This window comes from Rhinolophus sinicus, chromosome 1, assembly GCF_057876585.1.
Source record: "Rhinolophus sinicus isolate RSI-liver-muscle chromosome 1, RSI-T2T, whole genome shotgun sequence".
NCBI lineage: Eukaryota > Metazoa > Chordata > Mammalia > Chiroptera > Rhinolophidae > Rhinolophus > Rhinolophus sinicus.
In genome coordinates, this window is record NC_142501.1 from 4,258,630 (window position 1) to 4,279,123 (window position 20,494).

Consider the following 20,494-nt stretch of genomic DNA (forward strand, 5'->3'; position numbering starts at 1 on the left):
TCAGTCATTTGTGTGACTTCTTTGTATGTTAAAGATTTAAGATATGTTTTGATCCTGTTTGTGAGGGAGAATTTTTTTTCTGTTTTTCACCTGCCTTTTGAGTTTGTGATGTTTCAGACATACATTCACAGCCTCAGAGCTGTGCTTAAAATGTTTCATTTCCCTGGGTTAGGCTCCTGGGGCTCTGGCCATTTTAAATCAACGTTACAGTGTGGGTGTTTCCATCACAAAAGTAATCTAAACCCTTTGTGAAGCCCCAAATGAGTGGGAGGGTGAGCCTGCGGCTGGGCATTGTCAGGGGATGCTTTCTTTCACTCCTGTTCCATTCAGAGCTAAGTCTCCCAAGCAGGAGCCCACACACCCACGTCTGTCTGCCTGCTTCGGTTTGCTCGTGTGGGTTCAGGGGTCCAGACTTATGCAAAGCGTTTCTGACCCAACCCACACCTGCTCAGCTTTTCTCCTCCGCCCCATGCTAGGTGCCTGGCTGGTTACACATGGGGTCACACGTGCTTAGTCCCCGAGCAGGAACCAGCAGATACTTCAGGGCAAATACCAGTTCAAGTGCTAGCTTACTCCACTGCAGGGTCCAAGCATTTAGAAAATCTATTTTAAAATCTAGGTGTGTGTGTGTGTGTGTGGTGTATATGGTGTGGTGTCTGCATGTGTGTGTGGTGTGTATGTATAGTATGTATGGTGTGTATAGTGTGTGGTGTATGTGTGGTGTATGCGGGTGTGTGTGAGAGAGTGTGTGTGTGTGTGTGTGTGGTGTGTGTGTGTGTGGTGTATGCGGGGTGTGGTGTGTGTGTGTGTGTGTGTGGTGTATGTGGTGTGTGTGTGTGTGTGTGTGTGTGTGTGTGTGTGTATGTGTGTGTGAGTGTGTGTATACTGGACGGGTGAGGATCAGAAAGCCTTCAATGAGCGTCTGTTCATCCCGTTGCAGAAGCGGAAGCATCCTGTGGACTGAAATGGGACCGTCTCGTTTCCCTAGTATTGATGGTGGGTGGTGTGCGATGTTCTTTAGCACGTTCAGGTAAGTATTCATTCATTTCTACTTATGAAGAGCAGAGCTGTTTTTGTCTCCCTAGTAAACACAGGAAAGCGACTGTCTGGAGGCATCACGGGACCTAGGGCCATGGGTTTATTGTTGAGGAGTCCCGTCCGTCGTGACCAGGGAGAGTTACCACCACAGGCGATTTTCCGGGTCCTGGCTGCAGGGCTGACCCTTGCCTGGCACCTGGAACTTGGCTCTTGGGATGGTCCCTAAGTGATAAAGCTGAACTCCTTGCCAGCCTACCCAGACGGCTCGTACCAACAGAGGGATTCGCGGGACCACCAGCTTTCCTTCCGGGACCTGGAACTTGGTGGGCAGAAGGTGCCTCCGTGACCTGCCCCCAGTAAAACCCTTGGGCTCCGGGTATGTCCCGGGCTTCCCAGGGCAGACGCAGGGCACTACACGTGCTGCTGGAGGGAGCAGGCTCTGCGTGGCCCCCAGGGGGGACGTGAGGAACCTGGGCCCAGACTCCTCACACTCTGGGAGCCTGCCTCTCACCCACCCTGACAACTCTCAGCCACAAGCACGACTGCACGCCAAGGCCCATGAGCCCTTCTAATGAAGCCCCCCAAAGGTGGGACCCTGACACAAACAGATTTATAAACAATAAACCACTTCAGAATTCCTGGGGTAAAAAATATTTGTCTGGAACCTTTTTATTTAAATTTGCTGGTATTTCATTAAGGACAACTGTATTTATACTGCAAGTAAAATTAGATTCCAATTCCATTTTTATGGGTGCCATTGTTCATATTAATAAACACTCTTCTAGTCAACCTGTTCCCATCTGGGGCTTCCCGGGTCAGGCTCTGTGCCAGGGGCTAAGGGGCCCTCTGCACACGGCTGCCTCCCAGCCTCACCTCTCCAAGTGCAGGGCAGCAGACAGACAGACAGACAGACAGACACACGGACAGTAATCCTAGTTATTAAATCACTAGTGATTAACTGAGATAGTCTGATGGGAAGTTAAGAGCCGAAGCATCTAGCTCCGTGAAACAGAGGGCCGAGTTCTCCATTTCTCTCTGGAGTTGCCAAGGCTACACAGCAAAATATTTGTGAAAGAAGCCATTGGAAAAACATTTTCTGGCCTTAGAACCATATTTAAAAGTAAGACTTCTGGCAATGTTGGAATTTCTCCCAAAATTATGGGTCCGTTCAGGTTATTTTTCTAACCTCATCTGGAGGCAATTTTGGCATTTTACATTCTGCCCAAATCTATAAATGTCTCCTTGCCAATATGGAGGAGGATTGTTGTTTTCACTCCTTTATCTCATTCCATAAAGGTTGGACTGTTTTACTGACGTTTTTAAAGGGCCCTTTGAGACGTACTTACTTAACTCAGTTTCCTAATCCACTCATTTATTTTCACTGATTAATTCCTTTATTGGCTTTATTGTAAATTCACTGTATTTTTCCATATCTAACTTCTTCAGTTAAAGTGTTAGTTTATATTTTAACGTTAAATAAATAAAAGCATTTTGGTTGTGAATTTGTTGACAAGCCCAGCACTGGCCACATACGTTTTTAAACACCATTCTATTAGGTTGGTGCCAAAGTAACTGCGGTTTAAAAGGTTAAAAAAAACTGCACAAACCGCAATTACTTTGGCACCCACCTAATATATGTGCAGGGTCGTTGTCATCTTGACCCACGTCACTCTGAAGACGGCTCTTTCAAATGCTTGGTTCTTCAGTTTCAACCTCATCGTTATCTAGTTTCCAAGGACTGTGCTCAGCAAATACATTGGTCCAGTTTTTGGAACAATATGCAGCCCGGGTCACTCCAGTTTTTCAGATTTTGACGATTTTTATGGCGTGGCTCAGATGACTAATTTTGTAAACGTCCCACAAACACTCCGACCAAAGATGCAGCCTCCATATGTACCGTTCAACCCCGCCCCCCCAGACCTCTCAAGCCACCCTGTTTGTGATTCAGCTTCACAATAACCGCATTTTCATCCTGATTAACATGCGGAAAGTCTACAAGTGCTTCATCCCATTTTGTTCTGTCTGTTTTGTAAAGTCTTAAATTCAAGCTTAATACGCTGATGGCAAAGTGCACAAATCGAGACTTTCCGACGTAACGGGAGCATCGTGTCTCCGGTCCCAGAAGCCTCTGCCCCGATTCTAACTGCAAAGCCTGAGGGCTGTGGCCACAGGAAGATGTGCACCGCTCCCCGAAAGGCTGACAGCACAGCCATCCTGCGGCTGCCCTACCCGTGGCCGCCCACCTCACGTTTCAGGGCGCCTTCCATTCCAGGTGTGTCTCCCCACTGCTCGCCTCTGAATCTGCTCCCTCCACCGCGTCCCTTCAGGCCCCTGCCGCTATCCTGCTGCATCCAGTCCGCCCCCAGCGCCATCCCATCCAGGGCTCCGCTGGCCTGGGGAGGAGACCCCCTGGCTCTGTTCCTTCCCAGCTCGCCTCCTCCCCCGCCATGTACTCTCAGCACCAACGTTACTGAATTATCCCCACTGCAAAGCAGGCCTTAGCTCATCCGCTCAGTTATCCGGATGCCACCCCCTGCCCTCTCCTTGCTCTCTCGCCTCCCTGCGCCCCTCACCTGATTTATCACGCACATCCTCCTGCCAGAGGCCTGCTGGCCCAGGCCCCACGTTGAGTGAGACCCACGCCTCACTCATGTCCCTCCCTGGCCAGCACAGCCCCTCGTGGGGGAACCCAGTCTCCTGACAGACAGCACAGAGCCTGGCCCAGAGGGAGGGCGAGGGGAGTGCCAGACCAGCACTGATGACCGTCCCACAGGAGGACAACAGGGAAGATTGAGGCCCTCCCACCGGGCACGACACTCACCCGGTCCTGCCTACTCCACTGAGCGGCCACCTGCAAGCCCCGGAGACAAGGGGACGGCGCCTGGGCCACCACAGCAGGCGGGCACCGGGGTGCGGGCGCAGGGTCAGGTGCCCCCTGTGGACGGATGGGGCTTCCCTGTGCTCACCGGCCTCGGGCTGGCAGCACCACACACGCACCCACATGACACACACGCACGGGGCGGGGGGGAGCTGGTGGGGGATTCCCTCCTGAGGAGGCTGGTCACTCCTCAACTGCAGACATTAACAGACTCCTGAGGTCACCACAGAGAAGGTCCACGATGTCACTGGAAGTTCCACGCTCCCTTCACCATAAATTACTGTCTCTACTCTGAAAAAGGAAACACTGCATGCTGCCACCTCCTGTGCGCCTAAGGGACTTGCCCTCTTCAAAACCAAAAACAGCAGTGCCGAGTCCTACCCGGTGAGACCCTCCCGATGTCACAGAGCATCTCTGAGTCCCCACGGCTTCTGGGTCACGGCTCAGGCCGGAGGGCAGGGACCATCCCATTGGGCACTGCCCTCAGCAGGGCGAGGGGACACAGGCCTCTGCCATCAAGGACCAGAGGGGCGGGGGCTGCAAAGGGCGCTGCTGTCGCACCCCTGGTGCTGGGATGCCAAAAGAAAAAGCGTAGATAAACACTTTGGGGGATAAAACAGACATAATGCTTTCCAGGATGGCTTATTTTCACCTATTTTGTTAACACTGTACTTACAAATCGGCCAAAGACCCCAGGAACACCACCAGCTGGAGCTGAGGATGCAGCTGCGGGCGGCGGAGGATGCTGGGAGGACACACATGCCTCACAGACGCTCTGAGTTCTGGGGCAGCACCAGCCCCACCAATAGGGCCCGCGAAGGGTTCTGGCCGCTGAACAGGCTGGGGCCGGCCCCTCAAAGGCTCGTTCGGCCACCACGTGTGCCTGGGCAGGCGGGGTGGGGCTTCCTGTCACCGCACAGGTCCCTCCCCTCTGCGCCCAGAGTGCTCTCGCTAGAAACCCCACAGAGGTGGAGCGTGCCACCAGGGGAGGTACGACTGAGCACAAGGAGCTCCTGCCACCCGGGACCCCACAAAATCTGGTTAGAAAAGGCGACGAAGAGCAGAGCCCAGGCTATGGGCGCTGAGGCTCGGACCTGGTGGGACAGAACTGGGACTCAGTCATCGCTGGGGGGTGGGGGGGCGTCGGCAAATCCTCAGGGGAAGCACAAAGCTCCTGGGCGCCAGAGCTCAGGACAGGTGCTGGCGCCCACAGCAGAAGGCGCCCCTTCCATGCCGACGGCCCAGCAGGCCCTCACGGATGCTCACAGAACTGGACGCAAGCAGACCATTGGCCTGGGCAAGCCTCAGACACCAAGGCCCACAGGAAAGCAGCGGCACCCCAACTTCTGCCTGGGTGCGTCCTTGGGGAAGGAGCAAAGCCACAGCCTTCGCTGGCCATGTTAACACCAGGAGAGTCTCCGCCTCCCTCCTGGGAGACTCACTCCTCTGAAAATTATTCTGTCCCTATGGAAATGACGCAGAGCGACGCCTTATTTCCCACGGGGCAGATTACAATTCCGTGAAGACTGGGGGCTTTTAAAGCTGTTTCCCCGAATGTTCTACTGCCGGAGACTCCAGCTTTGGGCATAAGTCACTCAGGCTGTCTTCCATGGGACCAGGATCATTTTCCTAAAATGTCACAACTGCACACGCAATTCCCCGTGCTCCCCAGGACGCCAAAGGTTCTTAATTTCTACTTTCTCTTCTTATTTCCTTTCCCATTTAGTTCAATTCTCCACCACACACTGTGGACTTCATAACACGCTCTCTGTCCAGCACCCCCCAACCCGGCCGCTGGGCCAGCCCCTGCCTCCTGACCGCTGGGCCAGCCCCTGCCTCCTGACCGCTGGGCCTGCCCCCGCCCCGGCCACTGGGCTGGGCCTGCCCCCTCCCCACCAGCCTCTGCCAGTATCAACATAAGTGAGCAGGGCTGAGAAGGCCGGAAAATTGCTGCCCAAGTCGTACCCTCTAATTACAGCAGGGCGATGTCTCCACTCAAACAGCAAACACATGGTGTCTCTTAAAAGCATGGAAACACGGCAGGCTGACAAAGAGTGCCGGGCACTTCCAAGGCCGCGGACACGCTGCCACAGGGCGGTCACATCGGCCACGGTGCAGAGCCCTGGGCAGCCCATCACGTGGGCTCTGTGTGAGGGGTGGGAAGATGGGGGGCCCACATGGGGCCGGGGCCAGAGGGGCCAGCACCGACCTCCCAGCCGGGCACGTCCCCAGACCCAGTTGGGGGACCCTCGTGCCCGGGCCGCTCCCTCCTCTGTCCTCCAGCCCCAGGGTCACGGCCCTGCTGCGGCCCCTTTGCTGCCCACCATGGCCAGTGTGTGTCTGGTCTGATGTGAGCCACCTTGTGGGAAGAGGACCCTGGCAGCACTGTCCCTATTTGGGGAGCAGGTGGAAGAAATGGGGGGGCAGATGGCAAAGCCCCTGCACAAGCCGGCCGGGGCAGGCTGGTGCCTTCTACCCACTTTACAGACAGTGATGGGAGGCAGGCAGAGGCAGGGGCGATGGCCGACCCGGAACCTGGAGATGGCACCGATAACCCACAGGGCCCCGCGAGCCCTGCTGGGCCAGCTGGACAGAAGCAACACCCTCACCTTCCCATTGACCCAGGACACCACAGGGCAGTGAGGCAGGACGCCCCGGCTGCTCCCATGGCCCTCAGTGGGCAGAGCAGGTCCTCAGAGCCGTCGGACACATGGAGCTGAGGCACCACGAGTGAGGCCAAGCACGCTGCCCAGAGCCCCCGCACCGCGACCTGGGAACCCGGGCCTCCCAACCTGGCGTCACCTGAAAGGTGAGGGGCCCGAGGAGGTGAAGTGGCGGAGAGTGACCTCAGACGGTCAGTGGCAGAGCCGGTTCCTGTCCCCACTCTGGTGCTGTCACTACACCACAGGTGCCCACTCTCCCGGTGGGGGGTAGGGGAGGCGCTGGGCAGCAGGATGGCCCACCCAGCACCTCGGGTACCAGGGGTGTCACCCCACGAAGGGATCAACACCCCCCGGGTATCGGGCGACTGCACACAGGCGCATCGGGGTGGGGCTGGGGACTCGCCCACTCGGAACCCCGAGGTCAGGCCCTGGGCCTCTGACACATGCGTGCAAGTGTGGCTCTCCCACTACATCACTGAGGAAACCGCAGGGGGAGGCGAGCGACACGCCCGAGTCACCAGCTACCAGAACCTTCAGGCACCATCTCCAGAACCTTCCCTAGAGCATCACAGCCCAGCTGCTGTCACCAGGCTCCTGCTCATGCACGGGACCTCCGGGCCCCACTACTGGGGACACACACAGGCTGGCTCCAGGCGGTGTCTCCAAGGAGCCTGTGAAACAGCCGCCCGGATGACGCCTGGTGCTGGCACAGCCCACACCCCACGGGTCCGCGGGGGCTGAGTGTGGCCTCAGTGCGACAGTTCTCAAACAGCAGGAGGTCGGTGAGCTCCGAGTCTCACAGCTCTTTCCAAGCTCTTCCCACGAGCTGGGCTGTGGGAAGCCGCTCTCCATGTAGAAAACCAAATTGGGGTCTTTTTAAGGCGTTTGTTTACTTACTTGAAAATCTCTTTCTTCTAGGATTTCTTTCCTCCATCTCACGAGAAACGCAGCGCAAACGTACAGGTGGAAATGAGAAAAGCCCTCGGGCTCAGACTGCAAGAGAGAAGACGGGAGGCATTAGTGTGTGGGGTGCGGGGCTCGTCGGTTCCAGCGGACCACAGCCGGGGCGCAGGCTCACCTATACTTAACGCCGCAGTTTCCACAGTCTCCTCTCATCAAAACAGACACGTTTTTCTGTTTAAGTCCCAGCCGGCTGGGAAATCAGACGTGAATAGCAGACCAGGTTTTAGGCAAGTTCAACAGCTGTCCACTTTCTTTCCCACACAGATGACAGCCAACAGTAATAAAAGGCCAATCCAGGGGCACTGACTCCACACGGCTGGGGGTGGGGGGCGGGGGTTGTGTCACACAGGGACACAACCCACAGGGGCCGAGTCCCCTGCCCCCCACCCAGGGCCTTGCTCTTCCTGGACAGCAGTGCTGGGAAGGGAGGACAGGTCGCCCCTCAAGTCCTGACCCCACACCCCTCCACCACCTCAGATTGCCCCCTCGGGGCTCACACCTCACTGGCTGCAGAGCCCCTCCAGTCAGGCACACACCCATGAACCCGGACCTGCCACCTTCACAACACTGCCACATCTGTGATACTGCGTGGCCACTGATAACAGTTTACTAGTAAATAAATAAAACACAGTGTATAAGATGCTGTGGGGAAAGAAGGCCAGGAAGCAGGATGGGAAATTGCCAGGGCATTTGGGGAGGGGGGTGGCTTGCAATGTATATGGTGTTCAGTCACCTAAAGTGCCATTTAAACAAAGACCGAAAGAGGGGGAACCATGCAGCTATGTGGGGGAAACACGAAGACCCTGAGGTTTGAAATGCCCTGGCGCGTTCCAGAAGCAGCGAGCTCTGTGTGGCTGCAGACAGTGGGGTGGGAAGCGGAACTGGAGGCGAAGGCCCAGGGCCCCAGGGGCTCCCTGGTGGTTGGCTCGTTCCAGGGACTGGCAGCTCTGAGCAGTAGACGGACGTGCTTCCAAAGGGCGCCTCTGGCTGGCACACTGATGATAGACATGGCATGGGGCCGGGGGGGAGCAGGCAGACCCGGGAGATGGGCTAGGAGACCATGGAAATCGTAAAACCAAGAGGTGTCACTGAGTCAGGCCAGGGGGAGCAGTGCAGCGTGTGAGAAGAGGGCCAAGTCTAGATAGATTCTGACGTTGAGCCAACAAGCTACGCTGAGGAACAGAAGATAACGGAATGAGGCAGTGTTTTGGTGGGAAGGTGGTGACAGCCTGCTCTGTGGCCAGGCCAAGCTGAAGACACCTGTGAGGCATCCAAGTGGAGATGTCAGGTAGGCAGCAGACAGATGAGTCCAAGACTGCAAGACAGTGGCCCCTGATCCAGGCCAGGAGGACACACTGAGGGCGAAGGGCCTAAAATGAGCAGCCAGGGAGCCGGGAGGAGACGCAGGAATATGAGACGCGGCAGAAGGCACAAGTTCAGGTGAGCAGTGGAGTGACCTTGGGTCCAGCCACACGGAGGTCACCGGCAGGCAGGAGGGCTGACAAGTGTGTCAGAGAGGAGGACAAGCAGAGGAACGAGAGACGGACTGCGTTCCTGCATCTGATGTCCCTGCGCCAGCTGACGCTGTCATTTATACACTGAGATCCCAACACTGCCTCAGCCTTGTGTTCTGCGTCCTGATTTCACAGGGACCCTGCTTTGCACACTTCACTCCAGATAATAACATTTGTTTTGCTGGGGGCCTTTCCGGTAGCTACAGCTAGCAGGTTGGCACAGTTGCTTCTCTTTCTGATTTACTGGAGTTCTTACAGTGGACGGCTGCAGAATTTCATCACACGCGTTTCCTGCACCAACTGAGACGACAAGGTTGTTTTCCTTTAATTGCTAACGTGGTGAGTTACATCCGTATGATAGTTGCTTTAATGTCGTGCCCGCCTTGCATTCCGGGACAAACGCAATGTGGTCACAAGGTAGTACACGTTTAAATGGCCAGCTCCTGAGCGCTAATCTTTCATTTAGGATTTCTGCGTTCACGGTGCTGGCACCGGCCTCCGTCTCCTTTCTGAAACCGCCCGGCCTGGCTTAAGCAGGAATGTGTGTCTGCCTCTCTCCTCAGTTCCATTCTCAGCGTCTGTACAAGACGGGTGTCTCTCCTTGAAGGTTTGCTGGACGCCCTGTGTAATGGGCGGGGCCTAGCATTTTCTTCGTGGAAAGATTTGTATTCCTGATTCAATTTCTATGTGGTTATAAAACACTTCACACTTCTTCCAATCTTTAGAACCTTATTCCAAAGTTGTTCATAAGATCCTTTTTTCCTTGACTCCCTGTCGCATCTGCAGTAACATCCTAGGCTGGGAATCTCAATTCCACTTCTCTACGTGCCCTCATTTTCGTTACTGATCATGCTTGAAGTGTGTTCAATTCACCAGCCTTTTCAAAGGGCTAACTTTTGATTTTGTTTCCGATTGGCTGAGCTTTTGTATTTCATTTATTTCTGCTGTTGCCTTTATTATGTTCTTTCTTCTGCTGACTTTGTTTCTCTTTTTGCTGTGGACATATTCTAACACACACAGATGTGAAGTGGCTTTGACTTACTCTGAAACCAGTTCTTTTTCTAACAAAAGACAGAAGTTTGGCTCATTAATATTTGGCTTTTCTTCATTTCTGACATGAATAAGCATTTGAGGCTATGCATTTCCTTCGGTACGTCCCACTGTAGCTGCATTCCACAGTTTTAATGAATTGTATCTTTATTATTCTAAGACTTCTCTACTTTGTGTTTTCCTCGTTCAAATCAAGGTTTTCTTTTTTTTTTTTTTTTAATCTATGAACATCCATGGTTTGCTTTTGTTTTGTTTTGTCTCTAGGATTTTTGGTTATTGATTTCTAACTTAATTGTGTTGTAAGAGAACATGACGTATATGATGCTGACCTTTTTGCAGGTTTACATTTGCCGTTTGGAATAAGACACGATCAGCTTTCCCAAATGCCCCCTAAGGCAGCACAGCCAGAGACCAGGAAGACAACCCTGGAGCCACAGTGTGACTGGGCGGGGGGCGCTCTCTGTGCCTCAGTGTCCTCATCTGTAAAACGTTAGGAAGATTCAATCAACCACGGAAAACCCTCAGGACAGTGCCTGGAGCACAGTCAATAACACGTAACCCACTGTAACCCGTTTAGCTGGTTTACTGCAGTGTAACCTGCCCTGCAGATGTGATCGTTTCCTTCTGTCATTCAAAATGTCCCTCTGCGTCATCCCACTCATACTAAACTAGCCTATCTCGGGTAACTAAACTCTGCATGAAGCTCTTCCCGTAGCCTGTTTTCTCTGCGTTCTTGCTCTTGGTAGCCTGTTTCCTCGGATTTCAGCGACTGTTCCCCTCTGGGAGTTTATGTTCCTTGGAACATTGACCTGTGGGAATTCCTGGAGGCTTGTATCACAAGTGGTTTTCTTTGGGGGAAAAACTGTATTTGTTTCTGCCGAAGCCCAAGGGCACTCTTACCCCAAGACTGCTTTACGCTATATTTTCAGCTTGGTGTTTTTCAGGACTAATGAGTCATGTGAACTGGAGCTCACCACCCTTGTGAATGCAGGACTGGTGGGAAATTCTGAGGGTTTTGTTTCTTTCCCTTATCTTTAACCTCTACCGCCGAGGCCAGGAAAGGCGAACCCTAGCCCCTGTGACCTGTGTAGTCTGAAGGGTCTCCAGGCGCATTAAACCAGGCTGTGGGCCCTGGAAACGAAGGGGCAGATCCCCCGGGCCGAATACCAGCTCTGCTGTTCCTCCTTAATCTCTGCAGACAGGCATTCGCTCATGTTTTCTGCTCTAAGACGGTCTGTCTTCCTTTGCCATCATGCTTTGTTTTGTTTTGTAACTACACCGACATCCTTCGGTGCATTGTGACAGGAGGGGCCTTCTGGACACCGGGTTCTCCTCCCGCCCCATTTGTCTTTAAATCAACTCACGTCTTCAAAAACTTAAATGGATTACTACTGTAGCTTTCGAGAACAGATCTGATATGCTAGATACAGTTTTGCTAATACGCATTAAAATATACATAACCATTAAAATTTAAAATGTGTGTCTATGCTGGAACTAAAATCAACTAACAATTCAAACTCAGTGAGACGGCAGGACGGCCTCAGGAACACGATCCCCGATTTCTGTCTGCATGGCGGCCCCTCCAACCAGTCCTCACGCCGAAACTAGGTCCCTCTTTCTCACTAAGCGAACTCCGTCACGTCCCAGAGCTGGTTCAAAGCGGCACTGCCTTTAGGACAACATCCAAACTCCTGAACCAGACACGTACTCCCCTGACATCCCAGCCCGCCCCCGTCCCACCTGACACCGGACCTGCTCCACTTTCCCCAACACCAGAGCCTTTCAGCCTCTCCTCTGCTTTGCACCTGCTGCCACCCTCGCAGGGAACCGTCCCTGGGGTCTGGGCCACATCCACCCCATTCACTCCTCAGGTCCCTCCCAGGCAGTCAGCTGGCCGGCCCTGTCCCAGGAGCCCGCTGGGGCTCTGCCACCTTTGCCACCTGGTGGTCTTCAAGGCCCACAGGTCTTGTTGCACCGGCCTGGGAGCCTCTCCTGCCCCAAGCACCGCAACAGGATCAGAGATGGGATGAAATGACACACATACCCAAATCCACGGATCTGCGTGCCGGCAGCTCAGGCAAACTCCCAGGCTGAATTAGTGGAAGCTTGACTCAGAGAACAGAGCTAAAGAGACATGCTTCTCCCTTTCCAATACATAAAGTGTCTGAATAACACGACAAACCTCAGACCTTAAGGCCTCAGGGGAACCAGCCCTGACAAATTCATGATTGGTACCTGACACTGCCAATGCTGAGGGCAAAGGTCTCCAGCAGAACTCAGGGACATTCCAGCATGAGAACCTCTGTCGAATCCTGTTCGCACTGTTAATTTTCTTCACAGCTTTTATTTAACCAGAGAGGGCAGAGTCAGCACGCCAGCCCTGGGCCCCCATCACTCAGATCCCTGAAGCTGGCTGGGACCCTGCAGCCCCACAGCCGCCTCCAGCCGGAGCAGAAGGCAGTCCCGGCCGCTTTCCTATGGACACATTAGGGACAAATGGAGTTTTCCAGCTTCGCCTAAGTGGATGATTTGTCTTTGGTGACTTGGTAAATATCAAAATCGCAATTTAATAAATAAAAAATTTGTATCATAATGGAAAACAGCCTTGTGCTGTAATGAAGCTTAACCTGGACAATAACTACCACCTGGTCGGGGCAGGGCCGGAGGCGGGGGTCCCACAGGCAGCCCCCAGACAATGCCCGCTCAGAACAGGGGTGCCCATTGTCTCCAGGGTTGGCAAGTTCCATCAGGGCCTTCCCAACTGGGCCAAAGTCAGCCAAGAGAACCAGGCGTTTCCAGACCGGCAGGACACCAGCTCTCCCAGGAAAGAGGATGTGACTTTGAGAAGCGCCCACTCAGGGGTCGAGGTGGGGGGCTGCTGGATGACGGGGTGTCAGTCCCCCAGGAAGCACAGCGCTGGGGCAGGCAGGCTCACAGTGGGTGTGCTGGGCCCTGCCCCCAGGACAGGCTCTGGGGAGGCAGCGGAACCCCCTCCAGGCCTTCCAACCCCCTCCGCACCCGGCTGGCCTGCAGACCCAGGCATCCAGATTGGAGGGGGGGGCGGCAGTGGTCTTGCCTACTAAGCAAGACCATGCAGTTTCTGGGCATCTCTAGAACAGGATGGCTCTCTTCGGGAAACCCGGAGTTGTCAGAATGCAGCAGAAAAAGCCAGAGAGAGTCCTGCACCCACGGAAACTGCCCAGCCCTCAGAGATTCAGCCCAAACGAGGCAGCCAGGGCCCCACCCCACCCAGCCAGCGTCCTCCGCAAGTGACTCTGTCCCAAGTGACCCTTCACAAGGGCCTGTCCTGCTCGCCTTCTGCACACACAGCCACAGCCCTGGGGCCAGAAGCAGCGCTGGGGAATCCCCATGCGCAGTCAGACCCGGAAATGAGGGCTTCGGGGACCCGGCATGGCCAAAGCCCTGCTCTCCTCCTGGCGCCAGGGCTCCCTCACCCGCAGGCAGGGCCGGCAGTGGCAGCTGGCACTGCACGGAGCAGAGGTCTGCCAGAGGGACGGGGCCGAGGGCAGCAACAGGGCCCAGAGCCCAGCGCCCACCTGCACCCCCACCCCTCTCTGCAGCTGGGGGCGGTCAATCTGCAGGGGAAACGCTCCCACCACTTGGCGAGGGGCAGGGACATTCTCGTCAAGATTCTGATGGGTGATGAAAACGACTCTAACACAAGAGAAGAGGACGTCTGGCGACTTCATTTCAGGTCGTTTCACTGTGCCCTGTCTTACTAATGAAGAGAACAGAGCAGCGCTGGCTGATGACCCAACGGTGACTCCGCCTGGGCCACACCCACTGCCCAGCGCTCCTGTGGGCACCACGCAGATCGTATCCTCCGCGCTTCGGACAGTTAGACACACACTGCGCGTGGGCCCTGGCATGCGCGTGGCACGTCACAGAAGCGCAGAGATAATTCTGCAAGTGCTCTGCTCGTCTAAGCACAGACGAAGTGACCAGTCTGCAGCCGCTGGCCCGGGGAGGAAGGGAGGGAGGGAGGGAAGGCCGCGGCACCCTGCTGCCCAGGGCACGGTGGGTCAGGGCAGCCCCTCTCTACTGCATCTTCGGGGAACATGGCCCTTCCACTGTGGACCCCTCTGCCAGTCAGCGTGAGCCCCCCACCCCCAGCCCACATTCTCAGGGCCACACACTGTGCCCCCGCCTGGAGCCCCCACCCCAGTCCGGTGCTGGAAGGCCCAGGGATCTGAGCACCGCCCCTCTTCCTACAGATCAGAAGACAGGCAGACAGCCTCAGTGGCTGCCCCGTCACACCTGGAGGCTGCGGGGTGGCGCTTACATTGCTCCCCGGGCCCTGCTCACACACCTGGCAGCTAAGACGCCCTCTGCCACCCGAGCCCTGCTCTTCCTCTCCTCCCGCTCACTGGGTCTCCAGCCCAGACTTTCTCGCACCTTCTGAGAACGTGCACCCTTCCCACGCACCTCTCAGCTGGAAGTGGGCACTTACAGGAACTTGGGGGGCCGCCGCCGCCCCTTGGCTTAGGTCCCAGCTGCCTCCCGAGCTCCCAGGGCTGGCTCACACCCCACACACTACAAAGAGTCGCTCCTAGCTTTCCTAGGGTCAACTGCCAACTCTGCAGCGCCCTCAGCAACGTCACCAGGGTGAGTCCTCAGTGAGCAGGGGTTTGTCCTAGAACATTCCACCAATGGGGGTGGGAACTGAAGAAAGAAGTCCCACTGGGAAACCACCAGCACAGGCGCTGGCCCCTGGCACGGCCTCGACAAGCCAAGGGCTGGCACCTGACCACTCACTGTGCCCGTGGGCTTCTCGCCAGCATGGTCAAGGAACGCTCACCCCGGTGTTCTCCTTCCAGAACCTTCTGGCCTGAACTCACAGGAAGTCCCAGCTTGAGCTCAGAGCCCAGCTATCAGCAGAGACAGCCTGTCATCCAAGGCTGCAAAGCTCTCTGGGGTCTGTTTTCACCCCAATCAGGGCAGGACCGCCAATGAAGGTGTTGGGCCCCAGGTGGGGCCCCCCCAGGACCTCTGGTCACCTCCATGAGTGTCCCCAGGCCCCTCCTGAGGGCAGCACGATAGGCCTGGGGGTGAAGGTCAGGCTTCTGCCACACAAAGACCAGTGCCGGCATCGCGGCCACACAGAGCGCCAGGTGACATCAGGCCAACACAACAGCCCCAGGGAGGTCAGGGCAGCGTCTCTACATGCTGCCCACTGGCCCATCCCCTCTCTGAAGACCAGTTTCCTAAAATGCTCACTCGAGAAAAAGGTCAGCGTCTGAGGACAAGGGGCTGTGGGGGTCACGGAGAGACACTGTTCCTATAACTGACACCAGTTCTAAAAGCCATAAATCTGTCTAGCTGAGGGGAAGACAATTCACCCAAGAGCCCAGCTGCACTTGGAAATGACCGTAAAACAGCCCGATCCCATTCCAATTGGATCCGATAGCTGAAAGCTCCAGGCCCTGATTTTTATTTTCTCCAGTAAACCATCCATAAACCAGGCAGCATCCCGTACATGGTGCCCCAGAAGACGGTGAGGGGGATGGGGGGCAGTGGAAGCCCACCTCGCTCCTGGGGACCCTGGGCACCCAATGCCCCTGACAGGCCGAACCCGAGGCAGGCAGGCAGGCAGGCAGGCAGGCAGGCAGCCTTGGGTGTGTGGGGCCCACCCCTGCCGAGTCTTCACTGGGGGGAGGGGAGGGGGCCGAGAATCCCTTCCACCGAGTGTGTGTGAGACATTCGTGGACAAGACGTAAACGCTCTCCAACAGACATACAAGAAACCAAATTAAACACAGAGGTACCAACTTAACGAACAAAAAGATTCGATATTGAAGAGATGTCAAGTGCCTTCCATTTTAATTTATAAATTCAGTGTATTTCTGACCAAAGCTTCAACGCGGTGCTCTGTGGAGCAGGAGCTTACTCTGAAGCTGGTGCTGACGAGCAAAGGGCAAGGATAGCAAGGCAGCCGCGAAGCTGGGAAGATGGCGTGAAGCCTGACGCCTGCTTTCAGGACGTCTGTGAGACTACTGATGACCGGGGGGCCCTGCCCGGGACAGACCGGCCTGCGAGCGGGACAGAGGTCAGACGCACGCCGTGCTGACGTGGGTCAGTGAACGGCACGGAGACAACTGACTGTCCACGGGGACAAAATAAAGCCTGACCCCTCCCCCCTCCTTCACGCCACACACAAAGCCAAACCTAAGGCGGATCCGAGAGCAACGCAGAAAAACAAACCACAAAAGCATGAATTTTAAAAATCACTACATTTAACTACACAAAAATTTCAAATTTATGTATGACAGAAGACACGACTCTTAAGGTGCACATACAAGTGACAGACGAGTAAAGACGTTTGCAGCACACACCTGACTGACAGAGATATATATGCGCATGTTTAAATCCCCCTAAGACTCCATTAGAACAAGACAAACTGGGCCAAGGAGGTGAACAGCCCCGAGAGCTGAGGACAAACGGGAAAAGTCGCTCAGATGGACTGGTGACGGGCCCAGCAGAGAGAAACGAGATTCCGTTTGTATTTCTCTGACGGGCCAAACCTAGAACCTCCAAGGAACACGGAATATAGGACATGACACGGGCCAAAGGAAATTGTGCGCAGGCTGGTGGTGGAGGGCAGTTTGGAGATTCGGTGCTGCCTCGAGGCTCGCAGGCTGCAGCCCAGAAAAGTCTGTCTTCATCAGAGCACCTCCTACCTGGGAACAAGGAGACACGCACAGGAACGTCTGACTGAACACTGCTTGTAATTTCAGAAGAGTTAGAAACAGGTTAAATGTCCTTCAACAGGAGAATGGATTTATAAATTCTAGCATATTTATACAACGTAAAACTACAAAGTGTGAAAACAAATGACGTATACATCCATCAATGTGAAGACATATTAAAACTAGGAACCTGAGTTTTAAAAAGCGTGTTGCAAAAGAATGTTGAAGTATGATGCCGTTTGTAAAAAGTTTCAGAATATTCATTATGACACTATATACTGTTTATGGATACATACTTGTGAGGCCAAAATACTACAGCATGTTTCAAAATGACAAAAACGAAATTCAAGGTCGGGGTTACCGCTGGAAAGAGAGGAGAAAGCTTCAATGGTACACTTAAAATTTAATTTCTAAGTAAGAAAAGATCTGAAGCAAAATGAAAGCAACTTTTAGATTTCACAATGCTGGGCAGTAAGTACACAGGCATTCATTAGATTATAATCTACCCTTTCCTGTGTATTTAAGATTTTTCATAGTTAAAAGAAAAAGACTGGGGACTAACTTGAAATGGTCTTTTCCAGAGTCACCAAGAGACCGCTATGTGGAGGGACCACTGTTCTCTGTGGCTCTGGAGCCCTTCTGTGGCCTCAGCCAGGCCCCATCCTCAGATTCTGACCTCGACGACCTTGGGCGAGCCCTGCTCAGCGTCCTCTCCCAGGTCCACCAACAGGCGTGAGGCAGGCCTCCTGTCCTGCAGCTATTTCCCACTGACCTTCCTTCAGCCCCATCGAGCGGGGCCATGCTCACATTTGCTCTCGTGGCCTAGAGTTTTGAGAAGCTGGAGAATGAGCAACATGACGCAGAAGGGGTCCCCCCGGCCCCCCTCCCCCCCCCTCCCGTCCTCCAGTTACTGGTTGGTGGCTGGGGAAACCCAGATGTCCTTAACACTATGAGTTTAAACCTGCATGCAGGCTCCACAGTGGGGCTAGTTTTGCTTGTAACATGAAAACATTCCAGTTCAAAATGACTACAGATCAACTAAATGCAAATTACTTAGTATGACATACACTTTTAGAAAATGTAGGGCGTGAGGCAAAGAAACAGTTTTCCTTGTATTTGTATAATAGAGAAACTGTAATAAAAGGAACGATTTTTCACCTTTAATTGCATCATTAAGCTTTCCTTATTATCTTTGGCACCAAAATAACAACGAATGGCCTTGGATCTGTGTTTATGTAGATGGAGCTTGGAGGCCATGCAAATGACAGAAACGGTTCCCGGTCTTTGCTGGGATCCAAGTGCACCAACTTGGCTGTGCAAGCAAAATCTCTGCTATGATTTCCTTTGAAATATTCATCGCCAGGCCACTGCACTAGACAATTACGTAGCGGGAATGCAGGGCACGGCCGTTTTAACATTCACACAGACACCCCCACGTCTGGGGCACGGACTAGGGCTGGGACTGTAAATCACAGCTCATTATGCAGCCAAACCCTGAAGCTCAGATGAGCCTGGTGCCCATCCAGTGGCCTCAGAGTGACTGGTGACTGATCTATTATCTCTGCGCCAATCTCTATTAGCTTTCACAGGACATTTATTGGCATGTGTCTGTCCACGTCAGAGAACATTCCAAATGGTTAAATGACAAAGGTCACAGCCAATCTACCTCATCCTGAGTCACTGGGGGGACGCTTGTCACTACAGCCTTGGGGGGATGACCTGGGAAAGGGAGGTGACCCACAGTCTCCTCCCAGCTCTGGGGTGTCTCTCTAATGTATCAACAATTCTCAACTGAAATGAACATTTTAAAGCTACGTAGTAAAGAGAAAAACAATAAAAAATACCAATATGTTTAAAAATTCCTAATAAATGTTTATTCTCTGGTTGACGTGTAAGTCAGGGTTCTCTGGAGAAATGGAACCAACAGAGTGTGTGTGTGTGGGCACAGTAAGTCCTCACTTAGCATCACTGATACAGGTGCTACGACCTTAAGCAAAACAGTGTATGATGAAACCAATTTTACCACAGGCCACTGATACAAACAAGAGTTACGTTCCTACCGTGCCTCATCAACGTCACGATGAAACGGCGTGGAACAAAACAATGTTATCCAAGCACCTGTTCACAGAGACATTGGCTGATTGACCTAAAGGAGCTGGTGCAGGCGATTGCAGAGGCGGGAGAATCCAAAACCTGGCGGGCGGGCTGCAGACCCGGGGCAGGGCTGGCGGAGGCTGCAGGAGAAGCACATAGGCCGTCTGGAGGCAGAGTCCTCCTTGCTCAGGGAGGCCACCCTTTGTCCTATTCAGGCCTTCAGCTGATTAGACAAGGCCCACCCACACCAGGAAGGGAATCTGCTTTACTCAAGGGCCACCAATTTTAATGTCAATCTCCTCCAAGAACACCTTCACAGAAACATCAAGAATAATGTTAACCAAATATCTGGGTACCGTGGCCCAGACAGACTGACCCATAGAAGGAAGCATCACAGTTGGATGACCGCGCAGACCATCACCCGTCTTCAACTGTGAGCGGTGTCCCCAGGGCCGCGTTCCTAGGCCCCTTCAAATGCCACAAGACTGGCTTCACTACTCAAACAATGTGCGAAAACCTCCACATTCCCCGAGGAGTTAAAACGCCCATGGCTCTGAGATGAGAAAGGCCCCCAGAGTTTTCCCAGGAAGGTCTGGGAGAGTTCTGGAAATTGCACGCAGCAGGGCACCTCTCTGCCCCTCGTCCGCACCTGACCCTGTGGCCGCCCTGCCTCTGGCCCTTACGAGAGGAGTCCGTCCTTCAATGCAAACAATGCAGACCATGAAAGCCGGTGAAGACGCCAGCAATGACCTTGATCTCAGGACTTTGGCCAGCGGGTCTCAGGACAGAGCGTTGCTAGCACAGGCACTGGGAGCCGCCTGTGCGTGAGTCCCACAGCCGCTGGAGCACGGGCCACCGGTCACCAGCGAGGGACATGTAGGGGGTAGGGGACGCGCGGAGGCAAGTTCACCTCACAACTGCGCATACGGTGCTGCCTGCCTGCAAATGCCTGGCTCCTCCATCGTGAAAGCAGACACCCTTTTAGTGCTGCTGTCACAACTTCAGGAACGACACAAGTCCTGGGAGACTGTGCAGCCAGCGCCAGGGCTGAGCTATAAGAGGGTTTAACTCCGTCACCAGCGTCAGCTGCCCTTGTGATGGCCTCTCCCGTTTCCCAAACTTCACCTCTGCCTGGCTGATGACCTGGGGGTTATGGACGACCCCATGACTGTCCGATCTGTGAGCACCACTCTAGAGGCATTTGCGCTACCCCGTCCAACCTGATAAACTCTACCATTTTTTAAAATTTTGTCAAGGACATTCCTGGCAAATTAAAAAGAAAAAGATCCTGCTGTGGGTCTGATTATTTTTCCTTTGAAGCAAGAAATGACATCACACCACTTAATAACTCAAAGCCACAATTCTCTCCGTAGACCAAACTCAGCCAAAAGAGCACAAAAGTCAGAGAACGGCGAGTGAGTTGCAGGGCTCCAGGAAGAAGCCCTGCCAGGACTCGGTGGCACTCTGTAAGCTGGGGGGCCGCAGCAGTGGAGAGCTCAGGTGGCCGAACGCAGAACTGCCTGTGGTGAGTGTGACGGGGTGTCCGCCCCCTTCCCTCCTCCCCACTCGTTCCCACCCCCAGCCCCAG

General features: G+C 54.2%; 1 protein-coding gene across 1 annotated transcript in view; it reads right to left on the reverse strand.

Moving 5' to 3' along the window:
• Positions 1–20,494, reverse strand: part of TBC1D22A (TBC1 domain family member 22A) — a 273,044-nt gene that overhangs the window by 31,349 nt on the left and 221,201 nt on the right. The window contains exon 12 of the mRNA XM_074326597.2: positions 7,477–7,572. Within this exon, the coding sequence (XP_074182698.1) occupies positions 7,477–7,572 (96 nt within the window). The remainder of the gene's footprint in view (positions 1–7,476; positions 7,573–20,494) is intronic.